The following is a 19414-nucleotide window of genomic DNA, read 5'->3' on the forward strand; positions in this document are numbered from 1 at the left end:
AATGTTCTGCAAAAATATGGGAGAAATCGGAAATTTATAATCGTGCCGGTGGCGAGGCTTTGGAGCAGTTTCCTCGGCGGGTTTGGGCAGGATGTACACGTTCGTGAACAGGGACGAGAGCAGCAGCGTGTACGGCGCCGTAGCGGAGCTGCTGGTGGCTCGGGGGGACTGGCGAGGGCTGCCGAGGGACTCGGCACGGTTCCACCTCATGCTGGGCGAGAGGAACAAGCTGCCGTTCGGCCGGCTGGGTGAGTAGGAATAGGTGTGGGCAGACCGTGGGGTGGGGTGGTGGCGGGTACCGTTAGCAAGCTGTAATCTCCAAGCAGATCCACAGTGGCTTAATATAGTATCAAACCCACCGTAGGTCTCCAAGCAGATCCACAGTGGCTTAATATAGTATCAAACCCACCGTACTTCTTGGCTAGCTCAGATACTATCTTATGGCACCGTAGGATCTGCTTGGAGATGCCCGTTTGACTCCCTTTGGCCAGCTCTTCTTCTTGGCTAGCTCAGATACTATCTTATGGCACCGTAGGATCTGCTTGGAGATTAAGCAAGCTGGGCACTGGTCATATATGGGGCGGAAAGGGCACCGGACGACTGGGAATCTTCAAGCAGATGCGCGGTGGCATGAACCCAAAATTATCATATCATATCAGCTAGCTTGACGTCGGTACGAAAATTTTATTTTTAGCATCCTAGTTTGGCCCTTTCGATACTGTTTTTGCCACCAGTACATCTGCTTGGAGATTGCCGGTCTGTCGCAGTGGGCGTTCCCGAAGGAAGGAAGGGTCCCGCCCACTTCTTGCCCCCCTCCCCCTTGGTGGGTCCAGCTGCTGTATCGAGAGGGCTAGGCTACTTGAGTGTAATCACCAGTTGTTTTATGTTGTTTATTGTTGTTGTTTATTGTTTGTTGTTGTCTCCGCCAGGCCACGAGCCAGGTCTTGTCCAGCTGGAATCACCTGCTTGTTGTTGTTTATTGTTTTTTTTCCACCAGGCCACGAGCCAGGTCTTGTCCAGCTGGTGAACTACTACCGAGGGTCTGGCAGCATCTGCAGGAAGACTTCCATGGTCAAGTAAACATCTGTTTGTTGTTTTCATGTCGTATAAGTAAACATCTGTTTGTTGTCATCATGTTGTACAAGTAAATGTTTGTTGTTTTCCTGTCATACCAGAAAACATCTGTTGTATTTGTGTCATAGTAAAAGTAAACATCTGTTTGTTGTTTATCAAAGTCCCCTCAAAAGACCTGTTTGAAAGACTATAGCGAGCTAAATGAGCCTGGAGACAGCTCTCTGGAAATATGGACAATGCAGGGAGCTACATTGCCATGACAACATGCATGTGGCAAATGTCTACTGTGTCTAGTTCGTGAACTCCCATGTAGGATACCTACATCCAGGAGTGGTCAGTATGTTACTGTTAAGTGTAATATATAGAAGTTGTTCTTAATTTTATTGACTCATTTTCATATTCCCCCTGCAGGACAGTTCAGAGTTACTGTGCGGCTGCCGGCTCCGACCCGTTCCTCTGGATGCCTCCATCCTTCGTCGTCTGTCCCACCAGGTTCCTGGCAGAGGATGATGGGAAGGCTGCTAGGGGCAGGCTGGGATTGAAGTTGAAGCGGAAGGACGAGAGAAGCGAGTTCCGGACAGCAGCTGCCGACGGGAACGGGAAGGGTGGAGTCTGGATTGCTAAGGCCTCTGCTGGCGCTAAAGGTTTGTGTCAGTAGCAGCTTCTGTTGTGCAGTGTCAGGAAAAGTCATGTCAGTGGATGATTGCTTTTCAAAGATAACAGCTAGGTTTCCCCTACACTTGTCGTACAATCATTTGAAAGAATTTTGTTACTAGTGAGAGATAGTAACAAAAGATTACGATAATTTAGTCATCCTGAGAGACATAGTTATTTCCTCTAATGTGCAAAAGATTAGACAACAACATGAGGTGAGTGGAGCTTTGCTGATATTTTATGCTGATGAATCTGTATACTATGTATACCTTATGCTTTATGTTCCCAGGTGAGGATATCCTGATCTCGTCAGACTGTGATGCGCTGCTGGAGTTTGTAGATGGAGGAAAACAGTCCCATGTCCTACAGAAGTACATCGAGAATCCGCTGCTGCTCACCGGGAACAGGAAGTTTGACATGAGGTGGGTCGTTCTGCAGTAAAATTGAGCCGTAATTTCCAACCACCACTATTGTATACAGTGTAGTTTGTTATGGTGGGTTTGGGGTACCACCCATGTAACAAGTGGTAGGGTCTGCTTGTGGTTAAATCACACATGACGTGGTGCCCCATTTGTTCACCATTATGAATATGCCGTGAAAGGTTGCCAACAGGCTATGTTCCTTTATTATGCGCCTACTATCGTCCTTGAATGAGTCTACACAGCATGCGATCCTAATTGGCGAACACACAAAAATTGGACTTACCCATTTTTGGCTGTCTGAGCAATCAAGGAATGAGCAATCCACTGCTTCTCTGACGTCACGAATAGTGGTTGATAAGTGGAGTCTTTGCTAAGGGATGGTTGAAATGCCCTGGTGTCTTTGATTCCTCTTGTATAGAAGTTTGGTTCTGTGTCCAAGATTCTTACTTTGTCCAGTAAAACTGGGAGACTCTATACATATGTTTGTATGTATGTATGTATGTATGAGGTAGGAGAGCAGTTCTTCTATGTTCTCTGCTGGGGGGAAGATTTCACAATGTACATGTTATCCTATACTCACAATCGTATGTTACATTCAAGTGTAGCTAAACTGTGATTTGAAGAAGTGGAAATCCCATGTGATTTAGAATGCTTCTGTGTTTGCATGTAGGATGTGTGTGTTGCTCCTCTGAAGAATGTTTGTTTGTTTATCTGAAGGATGTGGGTGCTGCTTGACCAGCAGTACAACATCTGGCTGTTCAAGGAGGGAGTCCTCAGGACCTCGTCTGACCCCTACAACCCCAACGACCTTCAGGACCTGACGAGCCACCTGACAAATCACTGCTTACAGGTCAGTAGTTCAAAAGGTCACACCTAACTAATCACTGCTTACAGGTCAGTGGTTCAAAGGTCACACCTAACTTATCAATGCTAGTGTTAGAGTTATGTGGCTGTGACTTCTGCTTCAGGATTACTAAGAAACAGCAAAAGAACTGTCGAGTTTGTACTCCCTGGGCCCAGCAGAGTTGAGTTTGAACATGTTCATAACAATTACACGACCTATTTGGCCTTGTTTGTCTAATTGACCCAGCTAGTATGGCTACTGTCAACTGTATGCTCAGTTATCCACTTGAGATGAATCCTAGTAAATCATAGATCATCAATGCCATACGTATTCTCAATACGCACCTTTTCCCTGACTAGTCCACATCCCTGGTTCAGTTTTGCTCATATCCTGCCCTCCTGCACTTTTCTTATCTTTTCAGAACCTTCCTAGAAACCTAGTTCTGCACTGCTGTAGCGTTCCTGGGCTGCTATCTGCCGCTTCCAACCTGCAAGCCCTGTAGCACATACAGTAGGAAGGTGCTTCACTTCCCTTTTCTGTCATGTAGATTCATGTAAAGCAGACATGTACTGTAGCAAAACACACTCCTAAGCTGGTTTCACTCCTCATGATGATGATGATGAAGAAGATGATGATGTTGATGATGGACCTAACCTGGCCTCTTGTCTTGCCCTCAGGAAGCCCACTCTGCAAACTATGGCAAATATGAGGAGGGCAACGAGATGTTCTTTCAAGAGTTCAACAGGTACTTCTTACCTTCAGCTTACCATAAGAATCAGTAATCTTCACCAGTAAGAATTCTAATGATGGATTATCTTTTCTTATTCCATTCTTGATTTTCGATCATCTGACTTTGATGACTAATTTCAGGTTTCTTGAGACTGAACATGACACCACCTTAGAATCTGCAGTCCTGCCTCAAGTCCGGACCATCATCAGGCACTGCTTAGAGGCGATCAGGGAGGTGAGCTGAGGTCTGCTACTGTGTGCTTCTGTGTTCCTACTTGTCTTTGGACAGACTTGTCTTTGTGTTGGTAGTTTCGATGTGCGTCGCAAGGATCTCTTCTGGGTTAGGGGTTTCAGAGCGATGCTTACCAACAAAGTCAAGTCCAGGACACACTATACTTGTGCTCATTCAAGCCCCAAACACTGCAGGAGCCACATGGCGACACGTTTGCATGTTGGTTTGAATTAAGTAACTACATGCACCAGCATCCTTTCCAAAGGAGCAGCGTAAGTGTGTGCGGAGGACTTGAGGTTGTCTACCCCATTTACCCTACTGTCTTTGTGATCGTCTTCATTTTTCCAAATCCCTCCTGTTGTGTGAGAGAGATGAGCTAAGTAAGGTGTGCATGTTTGTGTGTTTGTGCTTGTCTTTACACAATCCTGTGATAGTCTTCATTTTTCCAAACCCCTCCTGTTGTGTGAGAGAGGTTTGTTACTGTGTGTATGTTTGTGTGTTTCTACTTGTCTTTACGCAGATCTGTCTATGTGATAGTCTTCATTTTTCCACCCCCTCCTGTTGCCTGTAGAACATCAGCACCGCTGGGCTAGACTACTGCAGCTTCCAGCTGTTTGGGTTTGATTTCATGCTGGACAGTCAGCTGAAGGTGTGGCTCATCGAGGTCAACGGGGCTCCAGCCTGCGCCAGGTAACAAACACACAAACAAACAAACAAACAAACAAACATTATAGAGCAGTGTTGACTTCATGCTGGACAGCCAGCTGAAGGTGTGGCTCATCGAGGTCAACGGGGCTCCGGCCTGTGCCAGGTAACAAACAAACAAACACGCAAACAAACTGTAAGATCTTGGTGGTCTTTAGTATGTCTGAGTGAAGATTGTCTTCCAATATGTATCTATGTTACAAAGACAGTTGGAGACCATTCGTATATAGGTGACCTAGATGCTATGTCAATATTTTATGTGCCTATAATGACTGTGTTGTGAACATCTTAGACTAAGAACAAGGCTTACAGGGCATACATGAAGCGTCTAAATGTCATTATGAGGTTTGGATTTGACTTCCATGCATGTATGCAGAGGGTTGGTGTGTGGACTGACTCCAGCATGTACAATTCGTTCCTCCCCAGGAAGCTTCTTCCTGACCTTGCTGCTGGCATTGTGGCCATCGCAGTCAACCCCCTGTTCCCCCCCACAACTGAGGGAGAAGTGGAACGGTCCAGCACGGCTGGAGATATCAGGGATGTGTTCGAGAAGTTGTGACTGTGATGCTTCTGTCTGGGGCAAGTTTAACATGGAAAACATATCAGCTAGTGAAGTTTAACATGACATTGTGTTAAACTGGGGGAAACATATCAGCTAGCAAAGTGTAACATCTGCGAAACTGAGGGGAAACATATCAGCTAGGGAAGGGTGTTTTAAAAATAGGTGGATCCAAAAGATACAACAAGGGAACGTGGCTTGGGCAGGTTGTTTCTATAGACACAAAGGTGCTAGAAACTGTTAACCTGCCTGGGGTTTCCTTACATGCCCAACTAGTGAGGAAACTTTGGTGTTCAGGTCCCACTCTCATAGGGCATAACAAAGCAGGTGCAGAGTCAGACTTGTGCAGGTTGTTTCTATAGACCATTGAAGGAGGATAAGATAAGACTTTTAAAGACAAGGAATTTGCTGGAAACTCTGAACCTGCCCAGAGTTTCCTTACGTACCCACTTAGTAAGGGTACTGCTCTGCAGCAGACTTGATGATGACTGTGATATCAATGTCATAATAATATCAAGGTTTAAGATGAAAGAAATAAGCCAGAAACCCTAGGCCTTGCCATATATAGAATAGGAGGGATATAGTTAAAACATATCTAAAAGGTATCAAAACTAGCTCATTATAACATCTGTTCTAAGAACAGAATTGTGCCTTGGCTGCAGGTTAACTAGATTTGTCTGTTTTAATATTAATGACTTTGTGTATATCTCAGAAAATTTGTGAAAGTCTTTTTAGCACCTTATCAGTGAGTTTTGTAGGCTCAAAAGTATATGTAGTTTTAGCTTAAAATGTATGAATTTTTATTGCAAAAGTTGTCATATTTTATACATACAAAATATATTTTTGTTTGCTTTTATTGTATGAGATGAAACATGGCTCTCTGGTTAGGTCCATGTTTGGTGACTTGCATGACTTGCACTCTGCCAAGTTACAGGCAACAAATTTTGATACTATGCATGTCAGAATGCACATCTGAATTCAGTGCTATCATGAAAAATGCAACCAATTATATATAGAGATAATTCCAAATAAAGACATAAACACACGACTCACGTCTGTCATTTTTATTACCACAAAACAGAAGCTCGATGTTGCATTACTGGTACACACGCTCTTGCACATACATGTACATTTTGTAGGTGTTCTCTGGTGTGTACATTTCTCTGCACTATAACACAAGGCCTTGGCAACCCAAAACTGCTACATTTCTGTTACAGACTTGTAGTACATGCACGCAGTCTGAGGATCACTGGGAGATTTGTCATGGATCACAGATCATACACTACATGTACTTCAGCATCTACAATATGTTATGAGATCACTATTCACCTGTGACATGTCTTGCAAGAACATGTTATTAGGAAATGTTGATATGTCTTGAAAGGAAGCTGATATGTCTTGTCAGACAGCTGTCTTGCAAGGAACGTCTGAATAACATTACTTTTGGTTGACAGGATGACTGTCCCTGCCAACTCAGGATTACAACAAAACACTGACACACATGAGCAACACACTGTATCTGTATCTATATAGCCGGTATAACCGCCCTTCAGCGTAACACACCAACTTCGCAGCGCGGCAGCAGCTGGTTATGTCACACCGAAGGACCCGTCACACCTAACGCCACACCTGAACTAACATGAGATGCAACAGTTTTATGCATACCTGCAGAATTCTATGGTACCATCACTGCATCTACATTGCACTTCAGTCAGCATTACGGCAACATAAATCTTTAACATCTCAGTTTTAAATCTCATAAATACAACAATTATCACATCAGGATATTGCTTCCTTTTATCTTATCTTATACATCTGATATTATAGTGGTCAAATTTTTACATCCCTTTTCAAAAATATACAGTCAGAACCACATCCTGTTGAAGCCATTGCTTATATTCATTTGACCATTGGAAGAATTGTAATGGCTACATCTATTTCTTTATATGGAGAAGTTCATACCACGAAGTATTTGTTATTAATGTATTCAATTGGCTACAATTATATTTTTGCAACCTCTAAGCACCTGCAAATAGGAATAGTTCCACGTTGCCATGTGATGGCTTTTGACAGCTTTTCCTGCTCTAACTAAAAGGCATGCTTTGGAACTTGGAAGAACCAGGATAAGGCCTGAACCCCCAGGGCTCGAAATTTGAATAAATTGTGAGATTGCAGACTTGTAATCTGGAAAACTAAAACAATTCAGGATCAGACTTGTATGAGCCACAAATAGCAGAACCCCCCCCCTCCTCCTCGAGAGCCTGTGTCACCCTTTTCCTCAATATTTTGAATTCCTGTAGTCGTCTTATTCACGAAAATAATTGCGAGGCAACCAAATTTTGTGTAATCATCTTAGTACATTGATTTTAGCATAATATTGAGGGGGTTCTTCTGCATTCAGTGTAAAACGCTGTGGGGACCCCCATGCAGACCCTCCCCCTTGTGCCAACTCACCAGCTTGGCTCCACATTACCTCATCAGGCTGCTATTCCATACACATCCTCAGGCTGTCCCAGCTGCTGACCACACACAGCAGCCACCAGCCGTACTAAACACAACACAACACAACAAGGCACTGCAGGATCAATAATCTCCATTCTTCCCACTGGTAACATCCTGGAGCGGCCACCGGCCCTCGAAACATGCCGTCTAGCCATAGGCTGGTGTCCAAACTTACAGCTGACAGTCTTTTTCATCCTCTTTGGAAACAGGTCTGACCCAAGTTTGCTGGCGACCGTTTGACAACTTTGTCACTACGTACTAGCTGGCTATCCACTAGTCAAGTTTGCAGCTCTTTGCAAAGAGGGTGAAAAAAACACGGCAGCTATAATTATGATAGGTTTGGATACCAGATCTAAAATTCTGAAATATACGCTCAGACAAAAACTGTCTGAAAGTCCTACTAATCCTACGCAACATCTATTAGTCTACCCTGACTTTTAACAAATAAAGAGGTTAACAAACATAACACTGAGAAAAACTTGGCACTAACTTAAGATATGTTTAACAGGGAAATAAAGTTCACTATAAAAAAAAACACTGAATTCTTCTGACAACATTTGTCTATTAAAGCTCCTGCTTTAGAGTTTCTGGGAGCTTGATGCTGGAACTGGCTAACACTTAGGCTGCAGTAACCAATCAGAATTCTTCACCAGAGCAGGCGTCCAATGGGAAATGCATATCAAAGAGCTGCAGGTTACCCTGACCAATCAGAACTCCTCGTCAGAGCTGCCGGCCAGCAGCATGACCCGGTCCATGCCCATGGTCTCCTCCGGCTGTGGGGGAAAAAAACTGTCAGTTGATAACTGTCTCCTTACACACAACATCTGTATTATTGAAAATGCAATGGCCTCTTTAAAGGAAAGCATCAGAAAATCTTCAATTCATTATTTTCCAGTAGTTTACTCATTAAAAAGTTGATGTACGTCAATTTTTACATTAATCCGCCCAATATGACCCTGTAAACACGTTTGAACTTCGCGCTTTCCTCCCCTCTCCCGCCGCGCTGGCCGATGACGTAATGGCCTCGTTCTGATTGCCTGCGCGCTGACGTCACAAATCAGAATTGAAACTTCTGGCCATGCCAGCCATTTTGCTCGGTGAACCTCGGTCCCTTCGGCGGGAAATCACACCGCCATTCTGGAAGCCAGTCCGTTGTTGTTGACAATTAACTTCGTGGACCTGTAAGTCGCGTTGTGAGCTGTCCACGAAGCCATAGTCCCCGGGAGACTGAACGTGAATTAGCTTGTCTGCAGCGGGTGAACCGCGCGGCGACGGGACGAAATCAAAACAATGGTTTTTGGGGAGGTTCACGCACCGTGCCATTCTGGACTATTACAAGAGCGAGTTCGGGTCAGTTCTTACCTTCTCCTTTCCGAACAGCACAGTGATAATTACACGTAAGCTTCCACGAATTTTGGTTGAATTCACAGTTGTAGACCTCGTTTGTTCTACTGACAACATACCCTTGATCGCTACATATCGAACAACCCCCTTTTCGCGCCGAAACAGATAGCACCGCAACTTGTACAGATCGTGCGAGTTACGCCTCGCCTCTCACTTTATTTTCTGTTTCTCGGGTAAATTATCTGGACTGGTCGGTTTTTCAATCATGTAGCTTTGGCGGAGATTGCTGGGGGTTCATTCAAAACAAATCACGGACTCTGAAACGAAGCCGACATTTCGCGCCATTCACAATGCCGACCTGTATTGTATGTAAAAACAACAATGCTGTATGTATGTTTCGGCGCGGAAGGGGGATCGTTCGATATGTAGCGATCAAGGGTATGTTGTCAGAGAATGATTTTTTTTAATGTCCCTGCCAGTTGGACAATTGTGAATTCAATCAAAATTCGTGGAAGCTTACGTGTAATTATCGCTGTGTTGTCCGGAAAGGAGAAGGTAAGAACTGACCCGAACTCGCTCTTGTAATAGTCCAGAATGGCACGGTGCGTGAACCTCCCCCACCACCATTGTTTTGATTTCGTTCCGCCGCCGCACGGTTCACACGCAGGCAAGCTTATTCATGTTCAGTCTCCCGGGGACTATGGCTTCGTAGACAGCTCACAATGCGACTTACAGGTCCACGAAAGTAATTTTCAATGACAACAAACTGAACTCCAGAATGGCGGGTCCTCTCATTTACCGCTGAGAGGACCGAGGTTCACCGAGCAAAATGGCTGGCTAGAAGTTTCGGATCCGTGACGTCATACAATCTCAGACGATCAGAACGAGGCCATTACGTCATCGGCCAGCGCGGCGGGGAGAGGAGGAGAGCGCGAAGTTCAAACGTGTCTACAGGGTCATATTAGGCGGATCAATGTAAAAATTGACGTACATCAACTTTTTAATGAGTAAACTACTGGAAAATAAAGAATTGAAAATTTTCTGATGCTGTCCTTTAACCAAGCAAAGCAATCATACAATCTACTTTTCGTACAAAAAATCAGAAACACTAACTAACAAACAGACACACCTAAAACAGTACTTTACACCCTCTGGGTGAATATTCTTACTTTGAGACCCTGACCATCTTCTTGTTTATCCGAGAAAAACAGAGGATACAGTAAAAAAAAAAACAGGATACAGTCAAAACTGCCCAAGAAGACCACTCAAGGGACAGATGATCTTTGTGGACAGGTGGTCACTATAGGCAGGATTTCTGATGCTTTTGTCAATGGGAGAAATTATCTAATGACTGTGGTCACTTGTACAGGTTTGACTGCACTTTATTCAGACATTCGTTAGTGTTCACTAGTGTTGATTCATTAGTGTAGTCTTTATTCAGACATTTGTTTGTTTGTTGTGCGTACCCTTAGCTTCCTCTTCCTGCGGAACCTGCGGCGACAGGCCTTCACGCCGTACACGAACCCCACAATGGCGATGGCTCCAACAATGCCCGCACCGACTGGGATCATGATGCTGAGGATGAATCGCGCCTCCTGGGGAGAAGAGATGGAAGTTGTCTTCATCAATTTAGCTTTCATAGTACTGAACTGCTAATCATGTCATTTCATTTTTAACTCCTTCATTTTACCAGTAAGACCAGCAAAGAAGACAGAGGCTGCTGGCACATCTAGCCCTCCCCTGACAAAAAATGAATTAATGATATGCAATGAAGTTGGTGCTACTTACATGGGATTTGAGTTTCTCTCTGATCTGCTCCCCAAATGACTTGTCACCTGCAGGAAACACAAAAAGTATTGGTTTCATTATTCCATGAACCTTACAGATACTTTCATGTTTTCACCTCTCCAGACAGCTGTGTTACAGCCATTGTTGGTGTATGTTTCCCCAGTACTCAGTAAGAAGAGTTAGTAGTACATGTAAGTATATTTGCATCAAAGTGTACATCTTTCAAGTACAATACATCTCTACATCTGGATAAAAACGTACATTTACTTCCGGACGTTTCAAGTGACATCCATCACTCTTTCTTCAGCGTCACTAGAATGAACTGTGTGTCATACCTCCATCATTCTTGTCTCCTTCTGTGTTGTTGTCCTCCTTGGCTGAGACAGTCTTCTGTGCCTCGGCCGGTGTCTTCTGCTGCTCCTGAGATGTTGCAGTGGTCTCCTCAGAGGCAGGTACAGGTGTGGTCCCAGGTACAGGTGTGGTCTTAGGTGCAGGTGTGGACTTAGTGGTTGGCTCCTTTGTGGCAGGCTGAAATGAGAACGATCCTTGAACATACTACCAACGAGGTTAAAATAGGACCTCCTTGATACTATCAGCAGTTGAACCAATGATAGCACAGCAATACATAGTTCAACCAATAATAGCATATAGCAGCAATTAGCAGTTCATCTAATGAGAGAATGGCAATAAAGCGGTTTGACTGATGACGTCAAGGAAGTGATTTAATTTTGCATTTCTAAATTTTCACAGAGGTGGGTGGGGCTATGTAGTTGGTCTATTACGTTGTTTCTTTACCCAGGGTTGAGCTAAAAATGTACCGTTCCTGTTTTACCACAATGTTGTTCCTGACTTCCTTACCAACGGTTCCTACTGAACAGTATCTTCCTTTCTGTTCTTGCTTATGATTGAAAGAAAATGTGTTTCTGACCCTGTCATAGGGGTGGTTTAGACCATGAGGGTCAAACCAATTAATTAGCTGACCTCCGACCCCCGCCAATAGAAGAGAAGTCGCCCCCAAGTTTGTCTACTGGTAGCGAGAAGACACGTTTCTTCTCCCACACCACCCTCCCGTGGAATTCCGTGCACTAATAAATCTTTACCATAGCCATAGATCAAAGACCTTGCATTTTTGGCAAAATTTTATATCTCCATATGTAAGAAAAGTAAAAAAGAGAGAGGGAATGTGTCGTGCTGACCTGAGTGGTGGTTTCCAGTTTGGGCGTGGTGTAAGTCGGCTCCATAAATGTTGAAGTAGAAGTCTCCATCGTCTGGCTGGTCTCGTATGCCGAGGACATCGGACTCTCGGTTGTACCGTAACCTGTGGTTTCTGTCGCAGGGCTCGGGGGAGGGAGGGTGCCAGTTGGGACGTCTGTCACATCGAATGGAAGCTCTGTAAAGTTAGCTGGAAATTCTGTAGAGTTATCTGGTACTGTTGTTGAGTTTACCGAGACTTCTGTTGAGTTGGCTGTGGGTTCTGTTGAATTGGCTGTGGGTTCTGTTGAGTTAACTGTGAGTCCTGTTGAGTTAGCTGTGAGTCCTGTTGAGTTACCTGTGAGTCCTGTTGAGTTACCTGTGAGTTCCGTCGAGTTAGCTGATACCGCTGTTGAGTTATCGGAGATTGTTGTTGAGTTATCTGCAGTGATGTTGCCTGTTGTTGTTGTGTTCAGGTCAGCCGTCGTGTTGTTTGTAATGTTTCCCATACCACCAGACTCGGGGCTGACGACAGTTTCGTTCCCAACCTGCTCGGTGGAGTTCACAGCCGATGTTGCCTCTGTTTCTGCCGTGATGTTGCCAGTCTCTGTGCCGTTGATGAGATCTGTAGTAGCATCTTCTGTACCGTTTGTACCCACACTTGTGGTATTCCTGGTGTCATTTCCAGACAGCTCTCCAGTGCTTGGTGTGGTTCCATTCTGGTAGCTGTCTGTTGAGTTCACATCTGAGTATGTACTAGTCACAGTAAAGTCAGGAGTGACTTCTGTCCTTTCTGTTGGCAGGGGCAGCTTTGGAATGGAACCTGGTAAGGCCTGGCGGACTCTGATGTCACGTGTGTTTGTCACTGTGGAAAACAGCATGAAGACAAAAACGGACACCAGCACAGAAGTGGCCATGGTGAAGCTTTCAGGTTGTTTGTCTGAAACAAGGATTGAGAAAATCAACACATTTTAAAATGTACCTCAGATTTAAGAATTGAAAACAGCACCAAATGGAGTCATGGCAAAATGAATATGTATTCAGTAACCAGGAAGTCTAAACACATGACATCATATGATACCAAAGCTGGTATGTTATGCCAAGGGTGCTTCATGATACAACGGTTGACCAACTTGGCTGGTGTTGAATGCCCCAGTGGCTGGGATAGAGGGTACAAGATTGAGATTTAATTCCTGGCATTCATAGTTAGACAATGTACTTGGGAAAGGCATTCACAACTTCCCTCACTCCACCAAGGCGTAAAATTGGTACCTGACTTCGATCGGGGGAGGTAAAAGGCATTGGAAGAAGAGGGATGGGCTCAACTGTTTTCCTACCGTACCCCAGACACAGTGGATAACAATCCACTATCCCTATGGCCTGTAAGGCTCTGGGTCCTAACATTAATTTTGATGACCGATTTAGATGCAGATGGAGAGGTGTATGAATATCCCTGTAAATGAGCATTGCCTGCCTCAGCTAAAGGAACCACTGCCAAGAAGCCTTTCTACCCAACCTAAGATGTAGATTTGTCTTTACATTAGTCTTTTTCTGTCCATTTTTTGTCAGCTTTGAAAACATACAATCCATACGAAACATGTCACATATTTGCTTGGAGTTCAAAGATCAAGAATATGTTATTATACAACTCTCAAATATTTTTACAACCCCTGCTTTGACCAAATTCTTACATTTCGTTTGGTCTCCAGAGCAGTTTGTTAGAGACTGTGGACTAGGCGTTAACCCGGAAAACCTTAAATTAATGCCCGTGGAAGCTATGAGGTACTAGTAACGTTAACGTTACATTGTACTATGCCTGAGGTAGTGCTTAGTATAACGGTACAGTAATCAAACATGTTCAACCACCTGTAAAATGGGGGGGGGGGTACCCATTCCGCCTCAAGCAAAATACATGAACCCTACCCTATCCTTCTCCTTCTGCGTCTCCTACTAAGCGACACTGTCTAGTCTGACTCGGAGTGTTTGTGCCGTCGCCATCGCCATCACTTGGCATAAAAAAGAAGCGTCCACATAGAAAGTAACGGGCCGGTTCGGTTTCAAACATGTAAAGTTATACCTCAGTCCAGGCTATTATGTACATGATGTTCACATGATTCGATAGAGCTAAGAATAGCCAACAAGTACCCAGAATGTTAAGAAAATATTTCCAAAATTCTGGATGTTTTGGGAGGAAAAGCGGGAGCCACGTACCTGTACGCACCACCTGTGCTGATATTGATCCCGGAACTGACGATGACGTGTCGCGTGACGCAATCAGACCGTACCATCTCTCTCATGGGGAGGATTTTATTTTGACGCTGGTTGGTCGACTACTTCCGTTTCCGGTTCCAGAGCGTGAGCGTGCACGCGTGTTTTGTTGGCAGTCAGTAGTTTGGTTGTGTAGAGAGCTGTGTTGTGAACCCTACGTTGTTCAGACCGTCAGACGGCCGTGAAGATGACAGAGCAACAGGAGGACTATCCTTCAGAAATCCACGCGGGGCTGGTGGCCTTCAGCGACTCTCTCAAATCAGTGGAGGAAGTCTTCAAACCGTTCCTACAGATGGCGCTGGAGGACGTGGAAAAGGTGGGTTTGTAATGCCTTTGTCGATAAGGTTGTTTCCTCTGTGTGTGTGTGTGTGTGTGTGTGTGTGTGTGTGTGCTTGCGTGCGTGCGTATGTGTGCGCGTGCATATTTTAGTGTGTCAAATTCCTCCAGGTGGGCAGATGTAAGGCGAAAACCAATGTGAAAAGAACCCACACCATCCATCTGCTTGGAGCGGGTCTGGTGGGAGGGATGTAGAGTAGAGTAGAGTAGAGTAGAGTAGAGTTATGTAAAGTCAGTCAAGTTTGGGACCGCATCAGGACCGCAATCTTTACCCTTCAGCACTAATACCTAGCTGCGCTGTGAAATACTGCAACAGCGACACCTACCAGCATTGTGTAGTACTGCAGCAGCGACACGTAGCTGCAGTCTGTTTTGTCCTGAGGAAAGGGACAAAATGTCGGCTAGATTTGTAGTATGGTTGTGTAACTAAAAGAATCTTATTATCTGGTGATTTATCAAACTGATGAATCTGTTAACTCTACTCTACTCTACTCTGTTCACACATTCCCAATAATGTTACAGGACTTTGCATGTTTTTTGTCCCAAACTGAATAGTAAGTAATATACAAGGTAGTTTTACCAGAAGTGCATCCTTGTGTCTTCCATTGTCTAACAGCTGGAGTCTCTGGACCAGGCAAAACTGCATCTGACGGCAGTCTACGCTATCAACTCTCTCTTCTGGAGTAAGTACAGTCTACTCTGTCAATCAAAAGGCTTATTCTGCAATAGATGTTGCAATTGAATTTGGAGGTGGACCGTGGACTGCACTTACATGTGTGTCTGCATTCCGTAAGTTGATGATGATGATGATGGGTTGACTACATTCAAATCTTCACACGTCTTAATTTTTTCATTCATTAGTTATATCCATTAGTCTGCACTATAAGTGTTTCTTACCTAACACTTCATTACATAGAACATTCCATATATGAAAATCCTGGGAGCACAACACGCTTTCACTTCTCTCTCACAGTTCACACACTTTTACTTTCCTCCCTCACAGTTTACCTCACCACACAGGGGATCGACCCCAAGGATCATCCAATCAAGAACGAGCTGGTAAGTTTGACACCTGTCAATCAAGCTGTCGGGTATCTCTTTATATTGTGTGGATCATAACTTATTGAAACTTGCAAATTGATCTCTGTTCTGCTTCAATTGCCTTCTGACGTTCCCACCCTGCAGGACAGAATACGCAGCTACATGAACCGAGTCAAGGAGATAGAAGACAAGAGAAAAGGTAGGAAGATATGACAGTTACAGCTATATGTAATGTATATTGCATGTTGTCTTTAGAACATATTTGTATGATTGATGAGAAAACGCCCAGGGAGTGAGGTGCCCTACCATGAACGGTGGTGGTGGCTTCAATCAAAATGGTGTGGTGAAAACGAAATCATAAAAAAAAGGAGTGCAATGCTATATCAATAAACAATAAAATAAATACATGTTGGCTTGATAGGACCTAGCGTTGGTCCTGCTTGTGACTTGTGAAATTTGCTTCTACATGTGGTTTTCCTGTTTTGCTATTCCAGCTGCCAAACTGGACAAAGCTGCTGCTAAGAGAATTGTGAAGAGCGCTCTCTGGGAGCCGTCCAAGATGCCAGGAGGTAATTATACTGTATATCTAATTTACTTTTATAGTTTATATGATACATGTATGTGTATGTAGTTTTCAAAGAAAGGAGGTCTTTATATTTACCTCATTACTTCAAGGCAACTTCAACATGTAAAAGTTGATTTCCAGTATATATAGAAACGAAATGTGACAGTCAGGAGACAAAAGTGGTCAACATTCAGCACTACAAATAAAATCTGGTAAAATTTTGATGTGGAGGTCAGATGCTGAATGTGATTTTTTTACTTCTTTTTTTGTGCCTTCCAGGTTCTCAGGGCAAGCAGACATCAGGGAAGAGAAAACAACAGGACAGAGCTGGGCCTCAGAACAAGAAGAAAAGGGACTGAACAGAGGCTGAACTCAGACACTGAACATGGAGAGAAGCTACTGGAACGAATGTAAGAAACAGGAAATGCCGCTGTGATTGAGACTCTCATTTCTGTGTGAGGTGGACAACCAGCAGGTCCTTACTAGGGACTTTCAACATCATCCCCCCTCCAATGAAATACAAACTATGATTATCTACCCCCATATACTAGTTTGAGCAAGTTGTTCGTTCCTTTCAACCTCCCAGGCATTTACAGCCAACTGCTGCATACTTGGATACTACTGTAAATTGATGTAAGTTTGCAGGGACTTCATGTCACACTGATTGGTGTAGATAACAGTGTCATGGCCTGTGAAGGCCAGAGGTATGTTTGAACTGTGCAGACCATAAGAATCAAACTTAGGACAACCGTTGTCACATGGAAATTTTACTTTAGTATTTTGGAATCATGTAAATAACATTCACACTGCTGTACTTACATGTGAGTGAATTCTAGTATTGATTTCGAGTATACATCTTTTCACTGATTACTTTACAATAGTGAAGAAATCTCAAAGTTCATTCAAGTATTTTTCCTTATTGCATTATGTTGGTGCTAGTTTATTTTTAGATTATAAGAAACCAGTCATTCGCCACTTGTATGTCCCTTATAGTTACTTCTGGTTGCAGCATTTCTAAGAGACTTAACTATGCTAGGAAATATATTTTCATCCCTTTAGATGTGTTGCCATGACAGATATTTAGGTACACAGTTCAAAAAATACTTTTTGTAGCCGATTTAGATTTAAGAATATATACATGCATTGATGATACATTGGCAATTTTGGAATTGGAAATTGAGGCAAATTTGTCAAATAACATTAGCTAATGTAGACATTTATACTTTAAGGTACCCTAGTGTAGAGGGTACCATGTTCTTTCAACTATTGATGTGTAAAAAAATATACAGTCAGCAACAAGTTGAGTTTAAAATTGCCAGTGCTGTGGCTTGTCAAGTCCAGTGTCAGGCCTTACAATGAGTTGCTGGGCCCCCTTTTCCAAATGTGACCAAAGCATGGCAAGTTGAGAATAGTTTCCAGCTACCCTAGCATGTAGTACTAACAACTAGACCCAACTATTAAAAATCATGTCTGATGTTTAGTTCTCAAACGTGAGGCACAGTTTAGCGGGACCTCTCGTCCTTTCCCTGTTACTAGTTCTGTCTGCCGGCTTTACAGGGCTTGTCGCGTACATTTGCGGTATCCCGTCCCACGACTGGGAGTTCCTGTCCATCCAGGGCAGCAGCGTGTCTGCCCGCGCCCGCACCACCTGTATGAGGGCCAGTACGTCGTCCTCGGCAGTGTGGGCACACCTCGGATCCTGGCTCACGTACCGCTGGTACAGGCTCTCCAGGCTGAGGGAGGGGCGGGGGGAAGGCACCGCTGAAAAATAAAGATAAAGAATGAACTAGAAAGGCAAAGTTTTCGAGAAAATGCAGGATGTTGTCCTTACAGTAATTTGCCTTTTATCAAGCTACTCACACACAATACTTTACCATATGCTCGCCCCTGTGGCGTCGCCAAAAATGACAAGAAGAAGAAAAAGACAGCAGCAAAGTCACCTTTCCACAAAGGGGCCCAGTCGGGCAGCTGTTTTGGGGAACCAAGGAGGTGATTTTTAACCTCCTTGGGGGAACGAAAAATATGATAGAATTTTAGACAACAAAAACACAGAAGGGACCAAAAATAATTCAACAGTACATTTTTTTGTGTATACCTTGTACATATTTATTAGCATAAAGACCATAGACTTTAGTTTACAGTTTCCGCAAACAGCCCGGCCGGGCCCCGGGTAGGAAATAAATGTGACACAGGCCTAACCTGCATGTCTCACCTTCATCACTATCCCTGTCCGGACCCTGGGTCTCCCTGAAGGCCATGAGGGAGTCACAGTACCGGAGTCCATCCGGAAGTCTGGTGTTGAGTTTCAGCAGCTCTGTCTTCAGCAGCGGGAAGTCGAACTTGAGCCCGTTGTGCGCCACCAGGGCCACGGGCGGCGGCTGGCGGTGCAGGAAGCCGCACACCGCCGAGACCAGGCTCGCGTCCAGCACGGCCCGCTCGCTCTCCGCCAGGTTCTCGTTGTTGAGCCCGGTGAGGTCGCAGACGAGGCCGGGGATGGGTTTGTTGGGGTAAACGGCCAGCAGCAGCTTGTCCATGACGCGGGGCAGCCGGCGGCCCGAGCTCAGCACGGCGGAGCGGTGCAGGGTCGCCAAACACAGCTCCGTCACCTTGGGCCGGGAAGACGCCTCACAAGACGTCGCCTCAAGGTCAAGGAACACGAACGATCGGATCGGCTCCATAATTTGGCGGGAACCAAAGGCTTTGATAATACGAGAACGAAGCTATTAAAGGTAACGCTAACGAGCCGGGCAAGCCTGGGCATGTTGTGGAAGCGAAACTAGGTGACGTCATAGGAACGGCAGGACTTCCGGGTTTCCCCTTCCCAGCATGCTCGCTCATGATAACAGCTGAGATCCCAGTTCGGTCAGTGCGACAACAACAAAACAGTGCAACTACAAACATGTATAAGTATTCCCCAATCAGAGGTTGGGTCCCGAAGATAGAAGTGATGAGGGAGGGAAGCGAGCCAGTTTAAATCCCGACCAGTACTACTATCTCAGCTACCCAACCTCTGCCTGGAGAATACAGAGTAACATCTTTTATAGTATGTTCCAAACAGGTTGCGGCCAGGGAAATTTTTCAGATGCAAATCGCAGCCAATCGTCTGCAAGGTCGATTGGATTTAATAAAGATTGAGAACATGTCAGTGACAATTATTATT

At 44.5% G+C, this 19414-nt stretch overlaps 4 protein-coding genes across 5 annotated transcripts; 2 read left to right on the forward strand and 2 right to left on the reverse strand.

Moving 5' to 3' along the window:
• Positions 1 to 61: 61 nt before the first annotated feature.
• On the forward strand, positions 62 to 7386 carry LOC118420043 (tubulin--tyrosine ligase-like). Its single transcript, XM_035826750.1, has 9 exons — positions 62 to 248; positions 998 to 1076; positions 1486 to 1718; positions 2018 to 2150; positions 2868 to 3000; positions 3672 to 3739; positions 3865 to 3958; positions 4527 to 4645; positions 5087 to 7386. The coding sequence occupies exons 1-9, from the start codon at positions 92 to 94 to the stop codon at positions 5217 to 5219; spliced, it is 1149 nt and encodes a 382-aa protein (XP_035682643.1). The 5' UTR covers positions 62 to 91; the 3' UTR covers positions 5220 to 7386.
• Positions 6994 to 14390, reverse strand: LOC118419980 (mucin-5AC-like). Of its 2 annotated transcripts, XM_035826692.1 has the most exons (7): positions 14256 to 14273; positions 13968 to 14050; positions 12050 to 12984; positions 11189 to 11381; positions 10854 to 10900; positions 10532 to 10660; positions 6994 to 8494 (listed from the first exon to the last, which is right to left on the reverse strand). In XM_035826692.1, the coding sequence occupies exons 3-7, from the start codon at positions 12959 to 12961 to the stop codon at positions 8429 to 8431; spliced, it is 1347 nt and encodes a 448-aa protein (XP_035682585.1). In that variant the 5' UTR covers positions 12962 to 12984; positions 13968 to 14050; positions 14256 to 14273; the 3' UTR covers positions 6994 to 8428. The 2 variants fall into 2 exon arrangements, with proteins under 2 accessions (XP_035682585.1, XP_035682581.1); XM_035826688.1 differs by lacking the exon at positions 13968 to 14050 and having other exon boundaries at positions 14256 to 14390.
• Positions 14391 to 14403: 13 nt separating this feature from the next.
• LOC118420032 (nuclear nucleic acid-binding protein C1D-like) lies at positions 14404 to 17137 on the forward strand. The gene is made up of 6 exons (XM_035826741.1): positions 14404 to 14628; positions 15265 to 15331; positions 15652 to 15707; positions 15834 to 15888; positions 16184 to 16258; positions 16534 to 17137. The coding sequence occupies exons 1-6, from the start codon at positions 14500 to 14502 to the stop codon at positions 16611 to 16613; spliced, it is 462 nt and encodes a 153-aa protein (XP_035682634.1). The 5' UTR covers positions 14404 to 14499; the 3' UTR covers positions 16614 to 17137.
• LOC118420021 (three prime repair exonuclease 2-like) lies at positions 17006 to 19120 on the reverse strand. Its single transcript, XM_035826730.1, has 2 exons — positions 18467 to 19120; positions 17006 to 18015 (listed from the first exon to the last, which is right to left on the reverse strand). Exons 1-2 carry the CDS (start codon positions 18930 to 18932, stop codon positions 17732 to 17734), a joined length of 750 nt encoding a protein of 249 aa, XP_035682623.1. The 5' UTR covers positions 18933 to 19120; the 3' UTR covers positions 17006 to 17731.
• Between the last annotated feature and the right edge of the window lie 294 nt (positions 19121 to 19414).

The sequence above is a fragment of the Branchiostoma floridae genome, chromosome 1, assembly GCF_000003815.2.
Source record: "Branchiostoma floridae strain S238N-H82 chromosome 1, Bfl_VNyyK, whole genome shotgun sequence".
Lineage (NCBI taxonomy): Eukaryota > Metazoa > Chordata > Leptocardii > Amphioxiformes > Branchiostomatidae > Branchiostoma > Branchiostoma floridae.

Coding starts and splice junctions, on each gene's coding strand:
- LOC118420043 (XM_035826750.1), top strand. CDS start 92: ATGTACACGTTCGTGAACAGGGACGAGAGCAGCAGCGTGTACGGCGCC. Junction 1,719..2,017: donor GGCCTCTGCTGGCGCTAAAG/GTTTGTGTCAGT, acceptor TTATGTTCCCAG/GTGAGGATATCCTGATCTCG. Junction 2,151..2,867: donor AACAGGAAGTTTGACATGAG/GTGGGTCGTTCT, acceptor GTTTATCTGAAG/GATGTGGGTGCTGCTTGACC.
- LOC118419980 (XM_035826688.1), bottom strand. CDS start 12,961: ATGGCCACTTCTGTGCTGGTGTCCGTTTTTGTCTTCATGCTGTTTTCC. Junction 11,382..12,049: donor AACTGGAAACCACCACTCAG/GTCAGCACGACA, acceptor TTCTCATTTCAG/CCTGCCACAAAGGAGCCAAC. Junction 10,661..10,853: donor GAGAGAAACTCAAATCCCAT/GTAAGTAGCACC, acceptor TCTTCTCCCCAG/GAGGCGCGATTCATCCTCAG.
- LOC118420032 (XM_035826741.1), top strand. CDS start 14,500: ATGACAGAGCAACAGGAGGACTATCCTTCAGAAATCCACGCGGGGCTG. Junction 15,332..15,651: donor TATCAACTCTCTCTTCTGGA/GTAAGTACAGTC, acceptor CCTCCCTCACAG/TTTACCTCACCACACAGGGG. Junction 16,259..16,533: donor GCCGTCCAAGATGCCAGGAG/GTAATTATACTG, acceptor TGTGCCTTCCAG/GTTCTCAGGGCAAGCAGACA.
- LOC118420021 (XM_035826730.1), bottom strand. CDS start 18,932: ATGGAGCCGATCCGATCGTTCGTGTTCCTTGACCTTGAGGCGACGTCT. Junction 18,016..18,466: donor GGACAGGGATAGTGATGAAG/GTGAGACATGCA, acceptor TTTATTTTTCAG/CGGTGCCTTCCCCCCGCCCC.